Source organism: Elephantulus edwardii, unplaced genomic scaffold (genome assembly GCF_000299155.1).
Source record: "Elephantulus edwardii isolate Elephantulus edwardi_28Jun2011 unplaced genomic scaffold, EleEdw1.0 scaffold00072, whole genome shotgun sequence".
In the NCBI taxonomy this organism is placed as follows: Eukaryota; Metazoa; Chordata; class Mammalia; order Macroscelidea; family Macroscelididae; genus Elephantulus; species Elephantulus edwardii.
The window spans coordinates 6,296,872-6,321,429 of record NW_006399822.1 but is presented as its reverse complement, the minus strand read 5'-3'; the positions used below and the strand labels follow the sequence as shown (position 1 = coordinate 6,321,429).

At 48.4% G+C, this 24,558-nt stretch overlaps 1 protein-coding gene across 1 annotated transcript in view; it reads right to left on the bottom strand.

Moving 5' to 3' along the window:
* CDYL2 (chromodomain protein, Y-like 2) overlaps positions 1-24,558 on the bottom strand; it is a 60,923-nt gene that overhangs the window by 29,894 nt on the left and 6,471 nt on the right. The window contains exon 2 of the mRNA XM_006888887.1: positions 20,244-20,835. Within this exon, the coding sequence (XP_006888949.1) occupies positions 20,244-20,835 (592 nt within the window). The remainder of the gene's footprint in view (positions 1-20,243; positions 20,836-24,558) is intronic.

The following is a 24,558-nucleotide window of genomic DNA, read 5'->3' as shown; positions in this document are numbered from 1 at the left end:
GAGTGCCGTCAGCTAGGAACTGACCCATAGCTGACCTTCCAGTGAGCTTTCAGAGGAGAAAGGAGATGGCACATCCTTCCTCCACGGAGCAGCTGGTGGATTTGAACCATGTTCTTTTGGGACTGTAACACAGCTTCTTCCCACCAGACCATCAGCGCTCCCTAAGTCATCTCCTGCAAAGATAGACAGCCTCAGAAACCCAATGGAAGGTCCCTGTGAGTGATTTTCCATTCTAGGGCAGTGTGTGTGTTTGAGGTTTTTTGCAGATTCTTTCTAGTTCATTATTAGGAAACGAAGCCAGTGTCTGGGAAAGAACATACACCTGAGGGAATGAATGGGCCAAAAGTTACAGGAACAAACCAAACACACAGAGACATCACCCCAGGCGACTGTTTCATAGGTGGTGGTGTTAGCTGCTGTCACGCTGACTCCAAATCAAGGAAGCCCCAAGTGCAGCTGAACAAAACCACCCACTCCTGTGACATCCTTCACAACGGCTGTCCACAGCTGCACTGACACATATCCCGAGTTCCTTCTAACTGAGGAGGGGCATCTCTGGGACAGGAGATTCAGCACGCACTTAACATCGGTGGCTTGGACCCACCAGTGGTTCCACAGGAAAAAGACAGGGTGGTAGCTTCTGGGAAGATTCACAGGCCGGGAACACCCGCAGGGCAGCTCTATGCTGTAACACAGGGTCTCTGGGAGCTGAAGTCACCTCAGTGACAGCAGGTCTGGTCCCACTGAGGGGCTCACCTCTCAACATTCTACAGGAGAATGTCCTACTGTGATTCACAGGGTTTTCACTGACCAATCTTTGGAAGCGGAACTTTCTTCCCAGACATTCTTAATCTGAAGTCTCCACTGAAACTTGTCCCCCCTGGGTCACCCCACTAGTGTCTGGCATGTCCACAGCGTTGGCCCCCAGTATCCCAGCGCCATGCGGCCACCACAGTCCCACCACATCCGCTGTGCTCACACACAGAGCCTTGCTGGGACCACCTCGGTCCAGCCTTCCTCACATCCTGCAGGAGGTTACCTGTTTTCTGAGACACAAAGACCTCTCACCTAGATGACTAAAGTCAAGACCGTGTCACACCTGGCCCTTCTGCCTCACCAAGTGAGATCTCACCCTGCCACGTGCCTGGAGGCAACGGAAGAGTAATGGGAAAGCGCTGAGGAGTGCTAGGAATTCTCCCTCAGGAAGGAAGTAGTAACACCTTGAACACCTTGTGTTTTCGCTCTCAGAACAGGAGGGCACAGCTGCCTGTCTGCACCACCGTCCTCCCCTCCTCCACCTGAGGAAGGTCTTCTCCACCTTCAAAGGCCAGCTCCAGGCTCGCCTGTGCCAGGATGCCTCCCGGGCCGTCCACCCTGCTCCTGGAAGGCTGAGTCTCTTCTTTACCACGTTGCCGCACACTTTTAAATTGAGACCATGCTTAGAAACACATTTTTTTTGCCGTCATTTGCAGCAATGTGTTAACAGCCCTGCTGTGGCCTCCCTGTTCTGTTTAGCCTGTAATCTGTGTAAATGAGAGACCTGGCTCCTGAGACACCAGGTGACCAGAGAGAGCTACGATCCCTCTATTCTCGGAGCTTCCTGGCTGCTCTGGTGCCTCCCTGTAAGGTCCTGTGCAGATGACAACGTTCTAAGTGGTCAAACAGGGCAGGCGCTGGCTACGTGTGGCTACTGAACTGCTTCAGAGTTGCTTATTTTAAAGTAATTAACATTTATCTTCAACCACAAAAGCTGTGGTGACTGGATTACACAGTGCAGGTAATCCCACTGCAGGACAATGGCTTCTACTTCTACTTCCTCCTTCCTCTCCAAGGACTGTCTTACCGGTGCTCTTATTAGCTGCTAGTAAGGCAATTCCAGCCCACATGGACTCACGCATGTGGAGCTGAGCTTAGTGGAGTTTCCCAGGCTGTGGCCTATCAACTAAAGTATGTCTGGGTGAGCTCTGGTGGCCTAGTGGCAAGAAGCTGCAATGCAATCCCAGAGGTGCATGGTTCAAATCCACCAGATGCTCTGCTGGACAAGAAAGGGCAATCTCCTCCTGTGCCAGTCAGATCTGATTTGACCATACACACAAAAAAATGAGAAGATTTTAAAAAAATAAAAATAAAGTATGTCTGGGTGGGTTTGAGTTATCAGCTAGAGTTAAGCACTTAACCATCTATCTCACCCAACCATTTGTAAAGACAACTGACCATGCAGATTGTAATAAACTGTGAAAACAATACAAAGGATGAGAACTGCACAACACTTAACTGTGCTCTTGAGGAATCTACACTTAGACCAAGAAGCAATTGCTCAAACAGATCAAGAGAACACTGAAGGGCTTACAATCAAAACGTGTGTGTGCCAAGGCTGTATTTTTTTTTTACCAAGCCTATATAATCAATACGTGAGTAAATAACTTAGGATTATTAATATAATAATAAATAATTATCAAATAATTAGGAAAAAAATTATCATTCTAAAAAATTAATAAAATAATTATAACTACAATTATAAAATTATAATTAATAACAGTAATATAATAAACTGGTCATCTAGACTAAAGGAAGACTCATGGGGAGCTCTTGTGGCCTAGTGGCAAGGAACTGCAACTACAATCCCAGAGGCGCATGGTTCGAATCCACCAGATGCTCTGCCGGGAAAAGGAGGGACAATCTCCTCCTGTACCAGTCAGATCTGATTTGATGGTACACGCACAAAAATAAAATTTAAAAAAAAAAATAAAAAATGAAGACTCATCAAGAGCTTCTGATATGAAGACGACACAATCATGCTTACAGAAGAGGACACTGACTTGAAGGGCTTTCTGATAAAGGACAAAGACCACATATAGCCCTCAATATAGATTACATTTCAGCAGAAAGAAAGAAAAAAATTCTTTAGAACCAATCTAAGAAACAGCATCATGATAAACAAAAATTGAAACTGTCTAGGGTTTTACTGGGATCCACAATCAACACCCACAAAAGCGGCGGTCAAGACATCAAGCAGCACCGAAACTTGCTGCCGGCGATCCCGTTAATGTGATACTGCGCAAGGATGTCACTGTAAAGAGTAAAGTGTGCCTGCCCCAAGCTGTGATCTTTTCAGTTGCTCCGTCCACACGGGGAAGCCAAGCCAGACCAACGAAGAAGGACGATCAGGAGAGTGACCTTTGAATGTGGCGCTGGTGACCAGCACTGAAGAGGTAACAGGTTACCAAGAGGCCAGAACTGTCTGGGAAGTGGTACAGCCTGCGTGCTGCATGTTATCAGGAGGGGCTGGTCGCTGGAGGAGGAGGTCACGTATGGAAAATCAGAGGGTCAAGGAGAAAGAGGAAGGTGACAAAGAAGGTGGACTGACGCAGGGACCACGGGCGTCAGCAGAGATGCTGAGGGTGGAACCGGTCCAGGCAGGGGTCTGCAATGATGAGTCACAGTCAACCTGATGGCATCTGACGACAACAACACATCCTCACAGCATCACCAGAGCCTGAGACACAGAAATCGCCCCACCGCCTCTGAACTGACTCCGCGTCCTCTACAGGACAGAGCAGAACCGCTCCACGGAGAGTCTAAGGCTGCCAATCTCCATGCGAGCCAACAACCCAAGGTTTATCCCAAAGAGATGCTGGTGGATTCAAACCATCAACCTTTCTGTTCGCATCCTAATGCTTAAGTCAGTGTTCCGAGGACACAGAATGAGCTCAGTGCTTGTTGGTCTAATAAGTGGAGGAGTGAATGGATGAATGAGTGCAAGATGAGTAACAGGGCATCTAGAGAACTTCCTATCTCAAGGTCAAGAGAGAGAACAGAAAGGAGACACAGGACACTGCTGTGGGAGGGCACTTCACTCGTAGAAAGATACAAGAAGATGCCACGAAGTCCTTTCCTGTCCAAGGCCCCAGGATTCCCACAGTATTCCCATGGTGGAAAGCTGGTACATTCATGGAGAGAGAGAACTTGGGGTTCCCTTGTAGCTGGGTGGCTGGGACAGATTCAAACCTGAGGCCCATCCACTGTGACCTGTGACAGAGGGTCAGCCGGAAGGAAGGGTTCAAATGAACACAAGCCCAGACTTATCACGTCCCTGGTCCAGCAAACCTCCACCTGGCAGCCGGCCGGGCTTTCCAGCTGCAGTTCTGAGAGGAGAAAGTGCTAGTTCCTGTGCAGGTCACCACTTCCTGCCCCGTGGCTGACTCACACAAGAAGTGACGCGAGTTGGGAAGAAGAAATAGGGTGTCAAGTTCAAGTGCTGAGGTCCTAGCCCTGTCTCAACACAGCAGGAGAAAAAAAGCACCAGCATAGAAGGTCAAGGGCACCAAAATTTTTCAACAGGAGTTGAGCAAAGGGGTCCAAAGGTTAGTGAGGAGGAGGGAAGATGAAGTTGAACAAGCCCGCCACAGACGAGTCCAATCACAGCTGTCCTGATAGTTCATGGTGTAAGGCCAATAAGCTCAACATCTAAATCTTTAATGTTCTCATTGTGTGTGTGTGTGTGTGTGTGTGTGTGTGTGTGTGCATGTTTCTCTGTGAGTGTATCTGTCTGTGTGTGTGTCTGTCTTTCTGTGTATCTCTCTCTGTGTCTGTTTCTCTCTGTGTGTATAAATCTCTCTCTGCATGTGTGTGTATGTGTGTGTGCCTCTCTCTGTGTCTGTCTCTCTCTGTATGTGTGTGTATCTGTGTGTATGTCTGTCTGTCGGTGTCTGTGTGTTTGTATGTGTCTGTGTCTGTGTGTGTCTGTGTGTGTGTGTCTGTGTCTGTCTGTGTCTGTGTGTGCCTGTTTCTGTGTCTGTGTGTGTCTTTGTGTGTCTGTGTGTGTGTCTGTCTGCCTGTCTGTGGGTGTATCTCTCTCTCTGTGTCTGTTTCTCTCTCTGTATAAATCTCTGTATGTGTGTGTATCTCTGTGTGTGTACCTCTCTCTGTCTGTTTCTCTCTCTCTCTGTATGTGTGTGTTATCTGTGTGTGTGTGTGTACCTCTCTCTGTGTCTGTCTCTCTCTCTCTGTGTAAATCTCTCTATGTGTGTGTATCTCTGTGTATATCTGTCTCTGTGTGTGTATCTGTCTGTGTGTGTGTCTCTATCTCTGTGTATGTCTGTCTCTGTATGTGTGTGTGTCTCTCTCTCACACACACACACACGCGCACACACACACACAGAGCCACTGAGTCACTTTGTCACATGATGACCCTGTGTAAGTAAGAAAGAGCAGAAATGTGTTCGTGAAGGCTTTCAGTGGTTGATCTCTTTCTCCTCGTGCTGTCTTCTAATGGCTCTTGCTGTCGTTAGGTACCACTGAGTGTGACTCACAGCGATCCTATCAACAAGAGAGCTGATCCCCGCCCTACTGTGCACCATCCTCTTCATCCCTGCCACACTTCGGCCCACTGTCACAGTTACTGCGGCGATGCATCGGGGGTCTTCCCTCTTACGCTGACCCTCTATCTTTCTAAGCATGAAGTCCCTCTCCTCACAACAGGCCCGAAATTTGTGAGACAAGGCTTTGTCACCCTTGCCTGTAAAGAACACTCTGCTTGGACCTTCTCCAAAATATAACTGTGGGTTTTCTTAGCAGTCCATGGGTCTTGGGTAGGCTCAAACCATTAACCTCTAACCTTCTGTACCCCTAGACACCCCTAGAACATGTCTATTCAGTCATTTCACAGCTAGACACTGGCCCAGGCTCTAATCAGTACCAGGCACTGGGCCCGTGTGCACAACAGCAAAGCTCAAATTCCCAGGCATGGTTTTTAAAACCTTACAAGAGTCAGGTGAGTTACCACGTGGCATGTTAAAACAGTGCCTGAAAAAATGCGTACTATGGGTTCTTACGCTATGAATTTTCAGAAAACTTCAGTTTCAAATTTACATAAACTTGCTGTGAGCTGTGATGATTCCTCCGAGATATTTATGTTTCCATCTGATGATGTTTGTAAACTGAAAGAATCATGGATCCTGAATACAAGACAGCGTGATGTAACACGGGTGACGGGACAAAACTCAGTATGAATGAAGACGACAGAATGGAAAACAATGTATACGAACTCTGTAAGCAAATCAGTATGAAAGAGAAATGTATTTTTAAAGAAATAGCCTGAAGAAAATGGCTGTTACCACAGGTCAAGTCAAGCTCCCTGCTCACCTCACCAGGCCAGCTCTCCAGGCATCATGATGACAGATCTGTTTCATGGCAAAACAGTGAGTGGTCCTTGAGAAATAAAGAGACTCACTTCAAAATTAACTGTATTACCTTTTGAGGCTCAAGCACTTACACATCTCCACCTTGTGGGTCTCTTCCTTCCCACCCTAAACTCCTTGTTTCACCCTGTAAGCACCCACTCTGCTTTGCAGACTATCTGAGCCTCTGTCTCTCTCTCTCTCACCTCATGCCTCTGCCTCTGAGCCACTGCTTCTGCTGTTCCCTTGGCCACGAATACCCTTCCAGTCCATGCTGGCCCATCAAGCATTTCCAGGAAGCTCTCTCTTCCTCCCCAAGTGGCCGGGACTCCTGCCCCAGTGCTCACCCAGAGGTCTGTCCAGACCCAACTAGAGGGCATAGCATGCTCGGCTTTGCAGTGGGGTCATCTGAGACCACGCAATCCCTTAATTAGCTTAACAAGCTCCTAGGGCTTTGGGGAATGTGGTGGTCAGCTCTGCGTCCCAGCACACAGGGACAGCAGAGACAATGCACCCTGAATTGCGTTGTGGGGAATGAATGAAGGGCTCAAGACTTAAAAGGTCTTTTCTAGAAAACCCCACCCATTAAGGAAAAGGCCACAGTCAAGGGTGTCGGGCATCACAGGAGGCCTTGGGAAGAGTAGGAGAAAAATGGAGAATGACACTCTAATCAGAAAAGACCAAGCTTACCAGGCCAATGGATACTGTGGGACTCTGGAGACCATGGCCCTTAGTCACCCTTAGAGCCTGGAACTGAACTCACCCCACTGGTTCATCCTGTAGCCAAACCACAGGCAGGCCTAGAAGGTGAACAATGACGCCAGGGAGGAACACAGGCCTTAGAAAGAGGTGGCAAGGGCAGCATTTTCCCAGGGAGAAAGCTCAGCAGGGGTGGGTGGGTGGGTGTGTGGGGGTGTGTGTGTGAAAACACAACATATAGGGAGGGAAGGGGAAGAGTGCTTTTACATTGTGGGGACTGCAGTCAACATCACAAAACAGACGTACGAACTGTTAATTGGAAAAACCAATTTGTTCTATAAATGTTCACTCAAATCACAGTAAACCACTTTCAAAAAAAAATCAGTGACAAAATGTGGGTCTGGTGCCAGACCACCTGGATTTGAATCCTGGAGAAACTACCTCCAAATTATTTATCTGCTGAGACCTTGATTTCCATATGTACAAAATAGGGAGAATTATAGGCCTTATTGCTTAGGATTTAAAAAAATAAAGTTGTCAGTTTAAACACTAAGGTGTGGCTGATCCAAACCATGGTATATTCAATCGTTTCACGGACACACGTTGTATGTATACATTCGATATGTGTGTACATGAAAGTTAGGAAGGGACTGATGAACTGAAGACCACGACCTGATGCTTCTGACCGTGAAGCTGGTGCAGACCACTGAAGGCCAGAAGATCATTGGAATCCATGTTGGAAGTGGACCCAGAGGGCCCCTTACAGGCAACGAAGTAAGGCTATGTCTCACATACCTGGGGCATGTCGTCAGCAAGGACCAGAGAAAGAGAGGGGACCACGCAGTGAGACGGACGGACCCCATGGACTTGGACACAGAAAGAGAGGGGACCACGCAGTGAGACGGACGGACCCCATGGACTTGGACACAGAAAGAGAGGGGACCACGCAGTGAGACGGACGGACCCCATGAACTTGGACACAGAAAGAGAGGGAAACAGGCAATGAGACGGACTGACCCCATGGGCTTGGACACAGAAAGAGAGGGAAACCGGCAATGAGACGGACTGACCCCACGGACTTGGACACAGAAAGAGAGGGGACCATGCAATGAGATGGACTGACCGCATGGGCTTGGGCATGGAGGAGACTGAACATGGTGTGGAATCAGGTGAGGTTTTGATCAGCTGTCGGGTCACAAGGAGTCAGAGTCAACTTGATGGCACTTATCAACCACCTCTTAGGATTAAATTATATATACCACATCCACAGCCTACTGGCAAGAAGCTGCACTGCAGTCTTGAAGGCACACAGTTTGAATCCATCAGCTCCCCTGGGAGAAGGATGGGTAATCTCCCCAGGGTCTGCACCAGGAGAGCAGTTAACTGTGGTCACCTCCATGTGGGACTAGAGAAGGAGGAGAGAGGAAATTGAGAGTTTATAAAAAGACTTAGACATTCTATGTTGTTGTTGATTGTCACTGAGTAGAGTATGACTCATAGCGACTCTATGAACAAAAGACCTAATGCCTTTCCATAACCATCGTCATTTCTCCAAGTTCATATAGTTTCCAGAGGCGTGTGGTTTAGGAAGTGGATGTCATTCCTGCTTCCAAACCTGTTTTACAACTGGGAGCTCCACCACACACTGTCCACACTGGGAAGCCATTCTGGTATTTGATACCCCAATGGCACAAGGTTCAGCATCACAGCAAACCCAGGTTACTTCATACAGCATATTGACAAAGAGTGACGTGCAAAGTGGAAGCATGTTTCTCCAGATGTAACAGCACTAGTTTCTGAATTTTTCTGTTGATGACTGGCACAGCTGCGCTCCCCACAAGGACAATCAGGTCATAAACTGGCCTCCCATCCCCCCATTTAGGTACCCTCCTTCACCTGTTCCCAAATACCCATCATCAGTCCAAGTCTGTCCTCAAACAAGCCAGCACCCTGCATCAAACTATGTCCTTCCCAGCTAGCAAACACACCTCCTGCTCCCTCCTTCCTCCTTGTCACGCTCCACTCCCCGCTGTCATCAGAGTCACCCCAGCCTCACAGGCAGGAGCAGACAGACCGTGCACAGGAAGGACAGACAGCACATGAGAACAAGGAGAAAGGGCTCACCACAGCAGTAATTATGGAAATGCAAATGAAAGCGATCCTGGGGGGGGGCTCTGTGCCTGTGTTCAACAGCCCACAACAGCTACGCACCAGCGCACCTAGAAAGTGACACCTTCGTGTTTCCCATTATGTCTTTCACAACCTCAGGTGTGGGGTTTGGGGAGGGAGAGCAGGTAAAAAGACAGGGCAAATTATTGGAATAATTCTGCCGCGGTTGATTTATCCCAAGAAAATACACTACAATGACGGAAACAAAAGGTTTAGACCCGAACAAAAAAGTCCAATAGTAAGAGACTAAGTGAGAAAAAAAATAGTGTATGTTTTATTTATTTAAAAAAAAAAAAACAAACACAAGGCTGACATAGGGGTGGGGGTAAGACTGAGAAAAACTGGATAAATTATATTTACTGCATTGAAGTCTATGAGGGAGAGAATAGTTTAAAAGTATTCTATTTTAGGGCATTATGTTTATCATAAGCATACGGAATGAGGGTTGTAGAGTGGATTATATTTGTGGAGGGGGTGGGACTGGAGGTGTGCAGGGGGGGTTGTGTACCACCAATGAAGGAGTTTTTCTTTTGCTTTTCAAGGAGAGGAGTGGGGGGGAGAAAAGTGCAACAATGAATGAATGGAATTCCAAAATCTCTGTGGATGTTCATTGAAATTAAAAAAAAAAATTAAAAAAAAATAAAACCAAAAAACACAAACATAACGGCCCTCCAAAGATGGCGTGGTGTCTGGTAAAGCAGAGGGTCTGAGAGATGGAGGGAGACCCTCAATGCGATGGGCTGACGCACTGGTCAGGGGCTCAAGGACGAGCAGTGACTGTGAGGACAGGACAGTGTGAGACGGGGCACTGTTCTTGTTGTTGTTGTTGTACACACAGTCTCCACGAAGCAGCCAACTCTCCAGCATTTAACAACAACTAAAATGACAAAAAGTATAATGACTGTTCCCAGTACGGAAAAAAGTATGCGTTCTGCATGCAGGAGTGGCATCCACTTCCTAAATAACAAACCTCCAGGAATTCTGTGAACTCTGATAAATGTAAACCGTTACAGAGAGGCTTCAGGCCCTTTGTTCTTAGGGTCACTATGAGTCGTGCTCGACTCAAACACAATCAATGACGACAATGTATTTAGGAGATTTCGTCTCACTTTGGGCTTATTTTCAGCAGGAACCAGACCCTGGAGAGAGATGTCATGCTGGGAAGGAAAGAGAGTGAGTCACAGCAGGAGGACGGGGACCCTCAATGAGAGGGACTGAGGCAGAGACCCCACCAACGGGCAGGAGCGGGTCACAGGTCATGAGGAGGGAACAGGAGAGGGCAGGGTTCAATCTGTTGATCACAGGGTCCCGATGAGAGGCAGATGCTTTGATGGCACCTAACAACAACAAGAACCACCGCGCACTAGGGAGATTACCACCTGCCTGTCACCCTGTCTACCGTGGTGGTTTGCGTATTGCTGTGGTACTGGGAGTTATGCCGTTGGGATTTCAAATACCAGAAAAGTCACCTATACAGTACAGGTTTGAGCAGAGCTTCCAGATGAAGTAACACTAGGGAGAAGAGAAGGGTAATCTCCTCCTGAAAAATTAACAGACGAAAGAAAACCTCACAGACCCAGACAGAACACTGTCCAGTGTCCACGTAAACGACCCATCAGCCTTTTCCAGATGCCAAAAACAACCGTAGGCCTCAGGAAACCAATCATGGGCAACACTCCGGCAGCCTCTTCCAGACGCCAAATTCAACAACAGGCTTCGGGGTGAGCTGGGGCGAGTTGATTTTCCGCTTCATCTTTTCATGTCTCAAGCTGTTCCCACTGGAATGGTCAGTCCTCCCATCTCAGTCTGGCATCTTCCACACAGCTTTGTGGCCAAGCCGGACAAGCTTCAATGTTACCACATAAAAAGGTTTCAAGTTCATTCACGAGGGCAACTTATGTACCTGCCACACTTTGAAAGACTCAAAAGTCCCTTGGCTCTTGTTGCATTTGGAAAATCACTAGATTTTGAAAAATCCCAAGGGATGGTCAGAGCATGTGGGCCTTCAAGAGGGATTGTGACAACGGTTCAAATAACGGCTGTGCCCAGGGACACAGATACCTGTGTGACCCAGAGGCCATCAGCTGGACACGCATTACCCACTTTCTGGGACTCATTTCGATGGTTTTGGGCTGTTGCCTTTGGCACTCAGAACCTTCCAGAACTCACTTTTTCTAAGACACTTCCTTAGACAAGCCGGGCACCTGGACAAGCAGTGGTGATTCTAAAGGTCAAGAACTAGGGTCAAGCACAGGGCAAGGAGCGAAAGGATTCCAAACCAGCCACAATTCTGAGGAAGTAATGAGGGCCAGGGAATAAATTCACAGAGATTTACAACTACATTTGTGAGAAACCTGACGTAGAATTTTACTTCCTTTTCTTCTTTTCTAGACTGGAACCTCAGGAACCTCATCAAAGGAGTTGGGAGGATTTTCTGTTTTCTACAAACATTCAGACAGAGATTATCTGTTCTAGAATGTTCAGTAGCTCGTCTGTGACCGCCCTCCGGGTCTTCAGTCCCTTACCCTCTAGCTTTTTATGAGAGCCATGTAATTACTGATTTAACTTCTCTAACAGTTATTGCTCTATTCTGATTTTTCTCATCCAACTTGAGTCTGTTTTGTTGATTCTTCCAGGAAATTGAAAATTTCTATCCAAGCGTTCAGACTGGTTGGCATGGAGTTATTCATGGGCTCCTAGGCTTCAAAGAATGCTATCCGTCCAGCAATGAGCAATGACCCTGGGCCAATTGGGAGGGCCTTCCTGTCCACCAACAGGTATGTGCTCTGTTGGTAACCAAGCCTTCAGGATGGTCTTTTCACCGCTAGGAAGCCAGCTGGTCCCCAGGTTAGAGAGTGCCAGCCCTGCAGATACATCCCTGGAATCTTCCCACTAGACCTACTCAAGCAAGTTCATTGCCAAGTCTTCCTTGAGCTCAGTTTCATCTTCAGTAAGATGGGCTGAAAAAATAACAGCTACTTCTCAAAACTCTTCAGAGCATCACAGAAAGAACTCTGCAAACCCCAAGGTCGCATCACAGGGAAGTTCCTAAGCTCTGAAACTTTTCCAAAAAATCCAACCCAACCCACTCTTGTCCAGTCAAGTCAGCTCGCAGGGACCCTGGATGGAAGAGTGGAATTACCGCACAGTGTTCCAAGACTTTTATAAATCTTGACAGGAGAAGGCAGACTCACCTTTCTTCCAAGGACTGGGTGGTGGGTTCTGGACTTCAACCTTGAGGTCAGCTGCCAAGTGTTTGATTCACTATGTCACCAGAGTTCCTTTCTACTCCAACTTCTAATTTCACAAACTCTCTCCTGATTGAGCCTCATAAGCACAAACTCAAAATCAAGAGTGGATCAATTCTCTCCAATATTATTAATTCTCCCCATCACTGTCACCTCTCTTCACACACCATCACTTCTTCATCACTCCATCAACTCCACCACACCCCAACATCAATTCTCCCCAACACCGTCACGTCTGCGCTCCAGCACCAACTTACCCCATTATCTATACCGCCTTCCACCATCACCTCCTTCTATACCTGCATCATCTCATCTCCCCAACAACTGTCTCTAACCCCCTCAAGCCTCTTCTGCATCATCAGTTCTCCCCTATATTATCAAGTGATCAGCAACAATCTATCAATTTCGTCCTATTAATTCTCTCTAGTCTGGAGCAGGGGACCTCCAAATGGCAGTGCTGGACTATCACCCCAACAGCAGCAGAAGGTGGATATCTGTCAGAAATGTAAAGTCTTGGGCTCCATCCTACACATCCTGAGTCTGAAATGCTGGGATAGAGCCAGGGAGGGTGGACAGGCAGCTGGGATGCAGGGCCTAGGTTTGAGACCTCCCCATGCTGGGGCACGTTTCTCATGCCTGTGTTTGGTATTAAAGTCCTTTAAAAACCGGGCATTGGGGTGGGGGTAAGACTGAGAAAAACTGGATGAAATATGTTTACGGCATTGAAGTCTATGGGGGAGAGAATAGTCTAAATGTATGGGCATTATTTTTATCGTAGGAGTATGCAATGAGGGTTGTAGAGTGGATTATATTTGGGGTTAGGGGGTGGGGTTTGGGGAGGTGCGGGGGGGAGATTGTGTACCAATGAGGGAGTTTTTCTTTTGCTTTTCAAGGAGAGGCGCAAACGGGAGGGAGGGGGGAGGGGTTTGTGCGGGAAGAAGGGTGCAACAATGATTGAATGAATTCCAAAATCTCTGTACATGTTCATTGAAATGAAAAATAAACTAAATTAAAAAAAAAAAACAGCTGACCCCATCACTGTTAGTAAACAGATGAGAAAGAAAAAACAAACCCAACCAACCAAGAGTCGTGCTAAAAAGCCAAGTAGGAAGAGATACAGAAACATCATGAAAATCAAAGCTGAGGCTGTGTAAGAAGTCAGCCACTGGGATACAAGGTTATTATTCTCAAATAGCAGAGAAATCTGGACCATGAGACCCGCAGCGTGATCTACCAGCACAGCCTACTGGCTTCACGGTGCTCTGGAAAACCCTGAGCCACCAAAGAGCATGAAGACCCTGTGTTGTTGAAGAACTTAAAGTGAGACGCTACTGAGGTTCCTCTGAAACCACAAAGCAGCGATTCAATCCCTGCAGAAGGACGCCATCCAGAAGGTCAACAGAAAAGAGGAACCCCTCCAAGTACACAGACTGACACCGTGGCTGCATCAATGGGGTCGAGAACAGCAACGACCGTGAAGACGGTGCAGAATCGACAGTCGGCCGTCCCAGGGTGGAGTCCGTCCCTGGGATAGAACTGACCTGAAGGCACCCAGCTACAAACACAAATCATCAATACTTGGGCTTCTGCAGATCGAAGCGTAGTCTGGAGCTCTCCTGGGAGAACCACGGGCGGGGTTAGCCAGCCAACAGCCTTTCCACACACATGAACTTGGTCTGTTCAGGTGAAAAGACACCTCGCGGAATGGAACCAACCTGCCTGAACAACCTGTGTAGAAACGATTGAATGAGAATCTCAACTTTGGTGTAGATCTTTACCAAAAACACACTCAAATACAGCAACCAAAAGATGAAGGTGTGCAGTGAGAGAGCATCATCGAGGAGGAGAAACAGCATGAGGTCTTCCGGCTCTTGAAGAACCACCTCACGTTCCAGGGAACATGTCTACAACCCAAGGAGCAGCGGTGGACACCCCAACCTTGGACCTACTAATGCAATGCACTGACAGGAGCTCGTGTGCAGACCCAGGCTGTCAGAAGTCAGTGATCTAAACGCCTAACGGTGTCCCCTGAGGCTCTCATTTGATACGGGAGGATCCCGTTTTTAACAAGCTCCCCAAGGGTTGTCGAGGCAGATGGTCCCCTGACCACAGAGCTTTTCATCATAACAGGAGAAGAGTCGGGGCTGTTCCCGGAGTCTGTGCTGCGTTCACAAACACGGCTGGGGGAAGTGCGGGCTGAAGCCACAGCCCTGGCCGCCAGAGCCCCGATTTAGCACACGCACACCCCCAGTACAGTCCACGGAAGTCAGCAGTAAATGAGTAACGCATTATATAAGTAGCTTTTTCTACACGCAGAACCTTAGTCCTCCTGAGAAGTTAAAAATCATATAAAAAGCAACAGCCCACCCCCAAAACAAATGCTATGTGAGGGCTGCCAGGCACTCACCAATTCCTTCTGCCAGGCAAAGGGGCCCCCTCTGCCCTGCCTCGCCCCCTGCCCCACTCCATATGCACAGGGATGGGGTCCCTTACTCCAGGGGGAAGGCAGAGACCGGGGAGACATGAGAGGGTCATCCCTGGGTTCTGGGTGCCGTGGCCACTGGCCTCACCCAGGCTTTCCCCAGCTGGACCCTAACATCAAAACCCAACCCCACTGCTGGTGGCGTCTACACCAACACACAGCAGCCCTCTACTGAGTTTCTGAGGCTGCAAATCTCAACAGGAGGAGACCTTCCGCCTTGCTCCTGCAGACTGGGTAGGAGATTCAAACTGCTGGCTTTTCAGTTAGCACTGTGCCTTCACCTCTGACCCCTGGATGGAAAGTTCTAGAAGCACCAAGTATTGATCTGCATGTATCTTTTTGAGGAGCCCCACACCACTCCGTCCAGCTCTGGCAAGGACAGTCAGGAGAGTCCTCTTCCTTCAAGAGCTGCATAACCAGCTGGTTCTAATACTGCCGTCATATGCCATTGAGTTGGAAGTGACTCACAGTTGACCCTCCAACGGGTTTTCAGAGGCAATAAATCACACGAGAGGAGATTGTTCTTCCTTCTGGGATCAGCCGGTGGATTCGAACCATGTGCTTTGGGTTGGCATGAAATTCCTTACTAGGCCAGCAGAGCCCCCTAAGTTCTAAGAAGGGTGTTAGAAGTTGACAGTGGCCAATGTATTTATCAGACCACTGACCCAAGATGGCACCAAAGCAAAGCCTGGCTCAGATACATCATACACGTTACATCTAAGCTACTTCTTCCTGCATCAGCCTCAGGAGACAAAAGCATGAGACAAAAAGCAGCCAATCCCCCACAAAGGATCGATATGTACTTAACGATCTTTTTAACAGTTCATTCCAAGCACAGGGGCAAGAAGCTGCACGGCAATCACAGAGGTGAGCGGTTCGAATCCACCAGATGCTCTACTGGAGGAGGGGCAATCTCCTCCTGTACCAGTTAGATCTGATTTGACCGTACACACAATAAATAATTTTTAAAAACAATCTAAAAAATATTAAAAAGCTGTGTTGAGCTCACTGGTGCACCCACTGGGTCCATCTACCTCATCTGAGGGTCTTTCCTCTTCAAGTGGCGGTGGTTACAGATCTTCAAGACAGAACCAACATGCAGCAGACCCTCTAATCAGAAGCAGCTGATTGTAGGGGGGCAGCCGGTGGATTCAAACAGAGTGCCCTCAGGATTGCAGTCCAGCTTCTCTGAGTGTCAGGAAGGGCTCAATAAAAGCAAAGTATGGACCTGACTTACGTAGGTGAATCCTCACACAGAGCACCCAATAAACAAGGTGTGAGCGCAGGGCTTGTGCACGGGGTCCACGTGCAGTGAGTGGTGTCCACGTGGACGTCATTCAAACGGCCAATGTGGGGACAGGGTGGTCAGCTCACGCTTGCCTTCCTGACTGAGTGCTCTGCCCCGGACCAGGACTGTCAAATTGAAAAGAGGTTCTAATTCTGTAGCAAGGCACTGTGGGGTAAGAGAGAGAAACAAAAACTGGCCAAACCTAGATGCGGAGTCTTTGACGAGGCGGAAACATCTGAGATTGTTCACTACAGATGAGGAAGCAAGCAGGGTACTGCTAAATCGAAATAAACTAGGCAGCACCGAGTGTGGTTATTCAATGGGGATGATGCAAAAGGACACCTCAAAAAAACACAAAACAGAGGCACGTGGCTTCCCAGCTGCCGGCCAAGAGTGAGTCCAGAGTGTGGACACACCCAGTGTCAGGCGAAGGGGACGGTTTGGAGAAACAGCGGTCCACTGACAAAGGAATGGACAAATACTACATAGCACCTGACATACAGTAGGACTGACGTGGGGGGTTGGGAGGAGGACAGGAGAAGAGGGATAGATAATGAACACTGCATCGGAACAGATGAAGGGAAGGACTGTTTAAAAGGAATGTACGATTAGAATTAAGCGTATGACAACAGCTCAGAAAAAGAGGTACGTTGCAAAGAGGACTAGAGGGTGGGGGGAGAGGGAGGTAAAAGTGCAACAATGAATGAGTATTTTTTTTAATTTATTTAAATTTTTTTTATTATTATTTTTGAGTGCACTGTCAAATCAGATCTGACTGGTACAGGAGGAGATTATCCCTCCTTCTCCAGCAGAGCATCTGGTGGATTCAAACAGCTCACCTCTGGGACTGCAGTGCAGCTTCTTGCCACTAGGCCACCAGACCTCGCCAATGAATGAGTATTTTACAAACAAACAAACAAACAAAAAAACTGGGGGAGGAGATGGGGGAGATGTGCAACAATGAATGAATGAAAATCCAATTTTTCTGTAAACTATTGTTAAAAAGCACAATTAAGGTAAAACTTTTATTAAAAAAGAACACATGGAGCATGCCAACAACGAAATACCAGCCAGCCACAGAGAGCATGGAGCCCTGACACACACAGTGACGGGGTGAGCCTGGGCACATGTGGGCCTAACTATATCAGGCACAGAAGGGTAAGTACCGCATGATCCCACTTAACAGTGCACCCCAGAACTCCACTGTTGTTAAAGTGAATTCTCAACTCATATGGACCCCACAGGACACAGCATAACGGCCCCCCAGAGCTTCTGTTGTTGTTAGGTGCCCATCATGTCGAGAATGGCCTACAGTGACCCCGTGAACAGCAGATCTGAACCCTGTCCTGTCCTGTGCCAACCTCACACTTCTGACACACTAGAGTCCACTCCAGCAGTCACCGTGTCAGTTCCCCTGGTCAAGGGTCTCCCTCTCCTCTGACCCTGTGCCTTTCCGAGCATCACATCCTTCTCCACGGAACAGCCCCTCCTAGCAACACGCCTGAAGTATGTGAGGCGAAGCCCCGACATCTTTGCCTCCAAAGAGCACTCTGGCTGCACCCTCTCCAAGACATATTTGTTTGTGACTTTTTCTAGGAGCAGCCTCCCCCATCCTCCCCTCAGAGAGGCTGGTGAGCGTAAGCATTCACCTTCTGGTTGGCTGTCCAACAGTGAACCTCCTGAGTCACCACTGCTCCTTAAAATCAGGAATACCAAAACCAAACCCACTGCCCCTTGGCAGTCTGACTGACAGAGACCTTGTGTTGGGTTTCTGGAGCTGTAATCTGTGGGGGGACACCGCTCATCGCTCACTCTCTGGGTAGCTGGTGAATTCGAACCACTGACCTTCTAGCAGCAGTCCCATACATTATGCTCTAAGCCACCAGGGCCCCTCACTATTAAGAGACTCTTAAGTGTATCACTGGTTAGAGGGGCAGGTGGGCAAAAAAAGGAAGTGGGCGACACAGAGCAAACTCCAAGGATGATGGCACATAAGGAATCAAACAAGAGGATGAGTGTAATTAAAGTCCCTGAAATATACACACGGAGAGTGAAGTGACATGTGAGACAGGACAGGTGTTTCCTGCAGTTTAGAAACGTGACTCCACTACCCTAAGCTGACTGCCCTCACCAGGCTTGTCCCTTTACTTTAAGTCGGCCCTGACGAGTGCTACCATCTCCCGACAGATCACAGACTAGGACGTCTGAAAGGCCTGGGGTCTGCCCTGGATGTGTGACACAAGCTTCCAGAAGGATCACAGACCAGGGCACCAGAGGACCCCGGGGTCTGCCCTGGGCATGTGTCACCAGCCCCCTAATAGATCACAGACCATGGCGTGGAGTCTTCCCTGGACATGTGGCACCAGCCCCCTAATGGATCATGGACCAGGGCTTGGTGTCTGCCCTGGGCATGTGGCACCAGCCTACTGATGGATCATGGACAAGGGACTGGGGTCTGCACTGGGAATGTGTCCTCAGCCCCCTAACAGATCATGGACCAGGGACTGGGGTCTACCCTGGGCATGTGGCACCAGCCCCCTAATGGTAACATGGACCAGGGACTGGGGTCTACCCTGGGCATGTGGCACCAGCCCCTGATGGATCATGGACCAGGGGCATCTGAGGCCCCTGCCGGATCATGGGTCCAAGGATGAAGAGCCAAGCGCCAGCAGCTCAGCCTCACTTTCGGAAGCTGGCTGAGACAGGGAACAAACCTCCATGTGGACCACCCTGCAGCCTGCCCTGAAGCCTCGGGTTTCCCCACGGGTGCCCTGACCCCAGGCAGCTGCATGGTCTGAGCTGGAGAGCAGGGACTGGTGCCCTGGGTGCCCCAGGGGCTCTGGAGCCAGGACCATGTGTGTGGCTGGCAGCTGCCACGAAGCATCAAACCCGGGATGCTGAGGACGCCAGTTCCCGTTCACACAAGCCCACTTCTCCCTGAGAGAGGGCTTGCTAAAACAAACAGTGTCGACATATGCTCCCCGTACAGTCATGTCAGCAGCAGGAATCCCCAGACGGAAACGGGCGTCAATCTGGGACGACGGCGGCTAAATCCGTCCTGTTTGGGTGACACTCCTCTCAGGGGAAAGAGGAACCTCGTGGAAGCAGATTGCATCGATTTCCCGGGAAGCCTCCCTGAGCTGTCACACCCCCACAGGAGTCTGCTTCCTGCATCCCTGGCTCTGATGACACCAGGACCTCTCTGTGTGTCCTTCCGGTCACCCTGGGCATCCCTGAGCTCCCCCAGCCTGGCCCCCTGGCCCCCAGCACCCCAGGCCTGAGCCAGGGTCCTTATGGTCCACTCTGCTGGACAAGAGGTCACACCTGCCATTCTAAAGCTCACAGCTCCACCTGCTTTCAGGAGCCACGGATCTGAGAGATGAGGGTGCGCAAGACTGGTACGTCTGCCAACCCAGAGGGCTCCCGTCACTCAAGGGCACAGGGAAAGGTCAGGCTGGGGGTCTCAGAGGACTTCCACCAAGGCCTCCTCCTTTCTCAATTTTCCTATAGGAATTTAGGAAAGGGTGAGAAATTCCAGAAGCTTCTGTGTTGCTCTCAGGAGAGAAAGAAGGTGCAAACAAATGGAATCTTTGTGGAAGGTGCCCAGGTAATGACATAAGGCCTGAACGAGTTGGGGTTAGCATCCAGTCCTGGCCACAGGCTTAGCCACTGGGCTGACCGGGATTATTCAAGATCCTAAGAGTTGGCGGTGGGGCAGGGGAGAAGCTGACCCCAGCCCAGATCCTGTCTACGGGGACTGCAGGACCAGGGGCATGGTGGTTTCTGAGAGGTGCGGGTTACCATGTGAGGTACTGGCCTCCTGGGGACAGGGGTCTTGGAAACTACTTTGTGAGTAACAGCTGACCCTCCGGTGAGAGTGGCCTCTCGAGAGGTTACCATGACTCTGGGTGTCTTGTGGTACAGGCAGGAATTTCAGATTCACTACAGAGCTTGGCAGGTGTGTCAGTGGCTTGGCCTCCCCACATGCTTAAGTGTCTGTCACCCGTGTGGGCACAGGACCAAGCCCACAGGCCCTGGGTGAGAGAGATGAAGGGAGAGTTACTGGCTAGCTGGGCTCTGAGGGCAGGGACAGGGGACCTATGCAGTTTTCTAAGTACCACATCATTTTCCTGTCACCAGGCCCAGGACCAAGCCCAGAGACAGAGAGAGTCACCTACCGAGCCCGTTCTCGGCCAGCGCCGTGTGGTTCACGTCACAGTCGCCCATGTCCTGCTCGCTGACGTGCTCGCTCAAATCCAAGCCGGGCTGGTGGGACCCGTTTCCGAAGTGGCCTTCGTCCTTCTCGGAGCCGGCGTCCCCATTCTCCATGCCGTTCTGGGCCTTTTTCAGTGGCATGATCTGCAAACCGCTGGGCGTAGTCCTATAAGACACAGTCTTGGTGGCCCTGTCGCCGCCCGCGGGGTGTTTGCTGGAATAGCCCTTCTTGGACTTGGAGAGAGATGGGGTGATCCGCTTCCGCTTGGGGCAGGTCCCCTTGCTCTTGCCCGCTTCCGGGGGCCTGTGGCCCAGCTTGTCCACCGACGGCCCACGGCTGTCGCGCAGGAGCTTGGAGGCGCTGGCCTGCTTCCCCGACTTGGGCCTCTTGTCCTTGGACACGTGCAGCCCATTGAACTCATCGATGAACTCCTCACAGTGCAGGAGGTGGTGCTCCGGCTCCCACGTGTCCTCCGTGCTCCCGTAGCCCTTCCACCGGATCAGGTATTCCCATTTCCCCTTTTTGTTCTTCCGCTTGTCTACAATCCTTTCAACCTGGGAAGAAAGAAAAGAAAATCAGGAGAGAGAGATGAGAAGACAGTCCCACCTAATAACAACAACATCATGGCGCCCGCAGGGGAGAGGCACCAGCTGGGCGGTGGGTGGACCCTCTGATGCTCTGTCCAGCCCTCCCCAGGGCACTCGGGGGGCTGGTGACATTACTGAATGGAACCCACAGTACATGGTCACTGCCCATGAAAGGGGCATGGTGCTGTATCTGGCTGGTCTCCTCCCCTGTCTGCCCAAGACCTACTGTACTGGAAATGACATGCAAGCTTTCAACTTTCTCAAGATCAACTGGGTGTGGGTTTTCCCTTCCTTACTTATCATTATCAGGAGGAAGAGGAGGAGGAATATATGTCATCCTATTGGAAATGACTCATAGCTGACCCTTCGGTGGGTTTGCAGAGGCTGGAAGTCTCACCGGAGGGCACTGTCTATCCTTATCCCACCGAGCAGCCGGTGGGTTCAAACCGAGTTCCTCCGGGCTAGCAGCTCAACTACTTACCCCTAGGCCACCTACTAATTAGGTGATCCCTATTTATATTATTATTGTTATTGCCAATAATAGACACAATTCATCTGTTCATCAATGAATGAGCAAAACACAGCAAACCATGAAACAAAATGTGTTCTAAGCACACAATGGAAACTGCTTAGTCATAAAAAGAAGCGAAGTATGCTACAACTTAGAAGAATCTTGAAAATATGCAAAGTGAAAGAAGTCAGACATAACAGGTATCACCTGATTACATAGAAGGTCAGATCGTTAGCCAGTAATAAAAGATTAAACAGAAGGTATGACTCCTTTTTCATGAAATATCCAGAACAGGAAAATGTACAGAAATAGAAAGAGGCTCTGGCAAATGAGTGGTAAAGAGCTGCACTGTCAACCCAAAGGCACATGGTTCAAATCCACCAGATGCTCCCCAAGAGGAGGATGGGCAAACCCCCTCCTGTGCTCTCATTGCCTCTGAAGCGTAACACCACCACCAGTAGGAATGCAAAGCAGAAGAGTAGTTACCAGGTTACAGAGGAAAGCCAGAGTATGGGGTGATTATTTAATGTATATACGACCATCTTCAGAGATGATGGAAAAGGTCGAAAACGAGAGACGCATCACACGGTGATTTCAACTCAAGGAAAAACATCCGTGGGTCCGTCCTGCTTCCTAACAGCCCTGAACCACAGCAGGACTCCACTACGGGATTCCCAAGGCTGGAGTCCGGACGAAAGCAGAATGACACGTCTTTCTCCTATGAAGCAACCTGAAAGGTTTGTACTCAACTTCTCAGTTAGGACCTCAATGCTTAACCCCTTCAGAAGGGTTCCTAACATGGTTGTATGTTATACAGATTTTACTTCAATTTATTAAGCATTATGCTGAGGGCAGCCTTATTTACCATCAAGAACAAGGAAACAGCCCAAATGTCTAACCACAAATGAATGGACTGAGAAATTATGGTATATTTACACAATGGAATACTATGCAGCACGCAGGAGCGGTAACTTTGTAAATTAACTTGGGAGGGACTGGAGAGTGTTATATAGTGAGTGAACTAACTCAGACCCACAAGGATAAATATTGTATAACACAGTTATTGTAGAACGAGTATAAGGATCCAGGAGGGGTGGGAGAGGCTGGAAGCAGAGGGATGTGGATGTGCAGGGGGAAGAGGGGATTAATCATTGGGTTGTACAATTAGAGGGGTGGGGAAGAGGAAAATTGAAAGAAATTTGTTCAAATTTGTATACAAATTTTATAAATAAATTAGTAGGGAATTATGCTGAGGGTTCAGAAGAACTCCTACACCCATTCTGTTGGGGAGGATATCTCATCGGCAGATACACCTCTCTTTGGTTAAAAGCATAAAAACAAAACCTCTAACAATATCATCAACACAGTTTAGCTCTAAAAAATTTCTATGGTAGGATAATAACTAGAAATTCTTATTTAAATCATATTTATGGCTATCCATTTTTGGACCTCATTTGTGCTCCGCTGTGTTCTCAAAGACAACCAAAAAAGATAGCATCTGTTTTCAAAAGCCAAGAGGAAGAGGTAAATGATGAAATGAAAATCAATAAGTGGAGAGGCACCCTGAAATGAAAGGAGATTCATTCACATTCAAAGAGATATTAGGAATCCAAGGGAAAGCTGCAAAGAAATGAAATTCCCGTTGGCGTCAGGCAAAGATGGAGTCAACATGCAGAAAAATCACATCTGTGCTGTAGACAACGTGCTTGGAAAACTCCTCAGGAAAACAGAAGCAAAGGGCACAGGGGTTTAAAGGCACGTGGAAGAGGTGAGAATAGAAATCAAGAGAGGTCCGACCAATATCTGGATTATAGAGGAGACCTTCAAAAGGAGACGCAAACATTAATCAAATCATAGAAGAAGAATCCTCTGCCTGAGATCGCTGGTCCAAAGAGGCAGTCCGACACAGAAGAGAGGGATTTATCAACTCTATGTCAATGCCTGCAGACCCTCTTAAACTTAAAAAACAAATGCCCATCTTTATGCTTTATCCCTCCTTCCCACCAAAATGGTTAAGAGTGGAAAAAAATCAGAAAGCTTTCAAAAGGCAAGGATAAAATTACCATACAAGGGCATATGAACTATAACGATGTCATTAGCGGGAACACCAAAAGGGGGAGAGAAATGGTACAGAGACAGGATTTCTCAGGTACTCCTGAAGGTAAACTGGTGCCAACGTTCCTGAGAATGTTAGAAATACAAGTTCTTAAATGTAATATTCTTGGTCACCATGAAGGAAAAGGGATATATAAAGATATACAGGAGGGAAAGAGAAGGGAATGAAAACACTCCTTAGAATAAAGCAACAAAAAGAGAAGAATGAGGAACACTGACACACAAACATAAAGAAAGGTTAGGACACAGGAGAAAAACAACAAAATGCAGCTGTGACTTCTATTAGACATTAATGTGACTATGAAGACTGAATACTCCACTCACAAAGCAGAGGATAACACAACTGATTTAAAAGTAATCCAACTACATGCTGTTTACAACAGGCATACCTTAAACCAAAGGGCACCAACAGCCTGGCTAAGAAAAGATGGAAGGAAATACCACGTGCAAATACCAGGAAATTGACAGCTTCGGTGACAATCTTATTATTAAACAAAGGAGGTGGTAAGCTACCCCAAAAATACAAAGAGAGCATTATTTAGAGAGAAAAGGGTCAATTACTCAAGAAAGTTTAACAATCATAAATACATATGCACTGACCATCCCTCTCTCATTGCCAGCAAGTTGTAGACAACTTATAATTGATTGCCAGCCAAGTTGTGGCAGACTTGTAGCTGACTCTTCAGTAGGTTTTCAGAGGTTGGAAATAGCATGGGAGGAAACTGTCCATCTTTCTCCCACAGAGGAGAGAGGAGATTCGAACGCACTGCCTTTGAGTGGGAAGTTGCAACTCCTTACACATTAGGCCACTGGAGTTCCCTACACCCATTATAGAAATAAATTGTTATGTGCCATCGAGGCACTTGTGACTATTAAGCATCTAAAAATATTAAGTAAACACTAAAAAGAAAATTTAAAAAGGACCAAAACAGTATTACAGTAATGTTGTTGTTGTTATGTGCCGTCGAGTCACCTGCGACTCATAGCGACCCTATGTACAACAGCCCTAAACTCTGCTCTGTCCTGTGCCAATCGCACTGTCTCTGACACTCCCATCCCAATTA